The sequence below is a fragment of the Penaeus japonicus genome, unplaced genomic scaffold (assembly GCF_977035675.1).
Source record: "Penaeus japonicus unplaced genomic scaffold, GWHDUDI00000001_assembly GWHDUDI00000031, whole genome shotgun sequence".
Classification (NCBI taxonomy): Eukaryota; Metazoa; Arthropoda; class Malacostraca; order Decapoda; family Penaeidae; genus Penaeus; species Penaeus japonicus.
The window spans coordinates 15440359-15442858 of NW_028234433.1; the positions used below are offsets into that span (position 1 = coordinate 15440359).

Genomic DNA, 2500 nt, shown 5'->3' on the forward strand with positions numbered 1-2500 from the left:
GAGAGAGAGAGAGAGAGAGAGAGAGAGAGAGAGAGAGAGAGAGAGAGAGAGAGAGAGAGAGAGAGAGAGAGAGAAGAAAAGAACATAAAGGAAAAAAAGACAAGTGGAAGCAAAAGAAGGAAACAGAAAAGAAAAGATAGAAAATGATATATGAAAAACTGCTATTAGTACATAATATTGAAAATGAGTCTATAATATATACAGATAGAGAGATAGATAGATAGATACAGATATATAGATATAAAATATGCTATTTATTGTAAAGCTCTAACCTCCCAGAATATGTTTTTTTTTCACATAGCATGAAAACTATAACAAAACAACTCGTCTTATTTATTTATTTTTTTATTTGTTAAACCAATTGGTAAATTTCTGAAAAAGTGACATGCTGTTAATTATCATGATATTGCTATCGATAATTTGCTCTCACCCTGTACTTCTGACATGTACTGGGCAGTACCTACAACTCCAAAACCATACCCCTACATACTCGGCCCCATTAGCAGGAAAGAGCGTGAAGTAGATAAAAGATATTGTAGGGTGAAATATGAAAGGAATTACATAAAATGATATATGCCAAAAATGTACATTACTCACTAAATGCAGGGGGCTGTGCCCCCTCTGACCTCCATGTGTGGTTGGGGGGGGGGGGCTGTTGTCTCCCCATAGCCACCATATATTCCCATTATATAGTTATTTACATATGATAGAAATAAGCTGTGAATCATGTATATGATATGGCCCCCCACCCCCTAGAAAAAAAGGATAATAAAAGATGGTTTCTGGACATTGTCACCTGAATTCCTGTTTGATAAATTACAAATATCAAATATTGTCAGTTTAATTTTCGTTACTAAACATAATCTCCTGTATGAGCTATGTCCCTTTTTCTACTAATAAAATGCGAAGAATGGATTAAGAGAAAATAATGGGTTGCGATGGAAATGGACATCGAATCCGTCCTCACACATCAAACAAATTAAGAAGAAACTATGCCTTGGGTGTGAGTCATGGTTATCATCAAATCACAGACGAACTTTCCTCTCGAATGCAATGGAAAGGGTGACTTACCCGTCCGTTGGTTCTCCCCGAACAAGTTTATCGGCGCAGGAGAAAGCCCCCTTATGTAGCCAGCAGTAGGCATCCACAGCCACAGTCTGACCCTTGAAATCACGGAGATTTACGGCTCTAGAAGACTTTTTCAGGAAGGGAATTAAGCCCTGGATACCCATGTTGTCCTCGCGTGCAAGGGGCTTCCTAATCTATAACTTGAAATAGGTTTCATTTACGATCTTGGTCCCATTTGAGCCAATTAGTCGGAGGTTCCCACTTGGAGCGAAGTCTTCGTGTATTTATGAGTTGGTGGCGCGCAAAGGGATCGCGAGTGTAAGGGACTTATGATCCCTTTCTTTTTGTTTATAACCAGTATTGTGTTTTGTTATTCAATATGTATGATATTTGCGTGTTTTATTTATTGTTTCTAAATCTAAGGAGTCTTTATGGAAAACAAAAGGATTTAGTGAGAATCAATTCAATAATAGCTTAAACTTGCTAAATATTTCGAGCCCATGTATTGAATGCAGAACGTGTTTTGTATTCACGTTCTTATTTATTTCAGGCTCTGTAACATTTTGATCTTAAAGCGGAAATTTTTATTCCAATCTGATGTGTCTATGGCAACTCTAGCTGCCAGCAGATGTCGAAATTTTTCTTCGGTAGCAGACGATGTTCTCGTCTCTAATATCGTTAACTCCATTACCTTAGAAGTGTTATTATCATATGAAATATTATTTAAATAAAGAATATACTTTTGTTTTTTTCTACCAACACAACTAACAATGCTTTATCATGTAGTAGCTTTATATAATATGAGATGTTGAAAAAAGCAAAACAAATTAACAACAAAATATACGGCCAATCTCTGAGCACGAATGTGTAATTTTCTTTTGTTAACTTTGTCTAACAGCTTAACGCAATCCATTATGATTACTGAAAACGTAAAAAAAATGATATCTTCATTTGTTTATATACTTATAAGGTATAGCTATGCTTATAAGGTATAGGTACATCTTAAGGACATATCTCCTCGATTGATAGCAGAGACAGAGCACCACTTCTTCAGGAAGAATCATATAATTCACAATCGGCTCAGTTAACCTTGGCCCTCATACAGCAGGCACACCATGCAACGAAGCAAAGGGCTAGCATGGCACTAGCAATGCAGGCAAATGCTATTTGTTTCTATAGTGAGATCCTAGATCCATGCATTTTATCAAAGGGGCATGTTGTGAATGCAGACTCCAGGGTCATGTCATCAAGTGTGCCATGGCATACCCAATGACAACATTTATCTACTGACCACAGGGCTCTCCACAACACAAATTCCTCCTAAATTAGGTTCCCAGCCACATAGGTAGACCTATGAAACTCATGACAAAGCTGGTGATATTTCCTAAGATGTCAGGCGGCAGCTGACGGGGAAACTAACATTTTTTTTTCA

The 2500-nt window shown here is 37.2% G+C and overlaps 1 protein-coding gene across 1 annotated transcript in view; it reads right to left on the reverse strand.

Annotated features, from left to right (window-relative positions):
* The window catches only part of tos (Exonuclease tos), a 15438-nt gene extending 14058 nt beyond the window's left edge, over positions 1–1380 (reverse strand). Inside the window, exon 1 of the mRNA XM_043010375.2 lies at positions 1072–1380. Within this exon, the coding sequence (XP_042866309.2) occupies positions 1072–1232 (161 nt within the window). The 5' untranslated portion in view covers positions 1233–1380. The remainder of the gene's footprint in view (positions 1–1071) is intronic.
* Positions 1381–2500: the final 1120 nt, after the last annotated feature.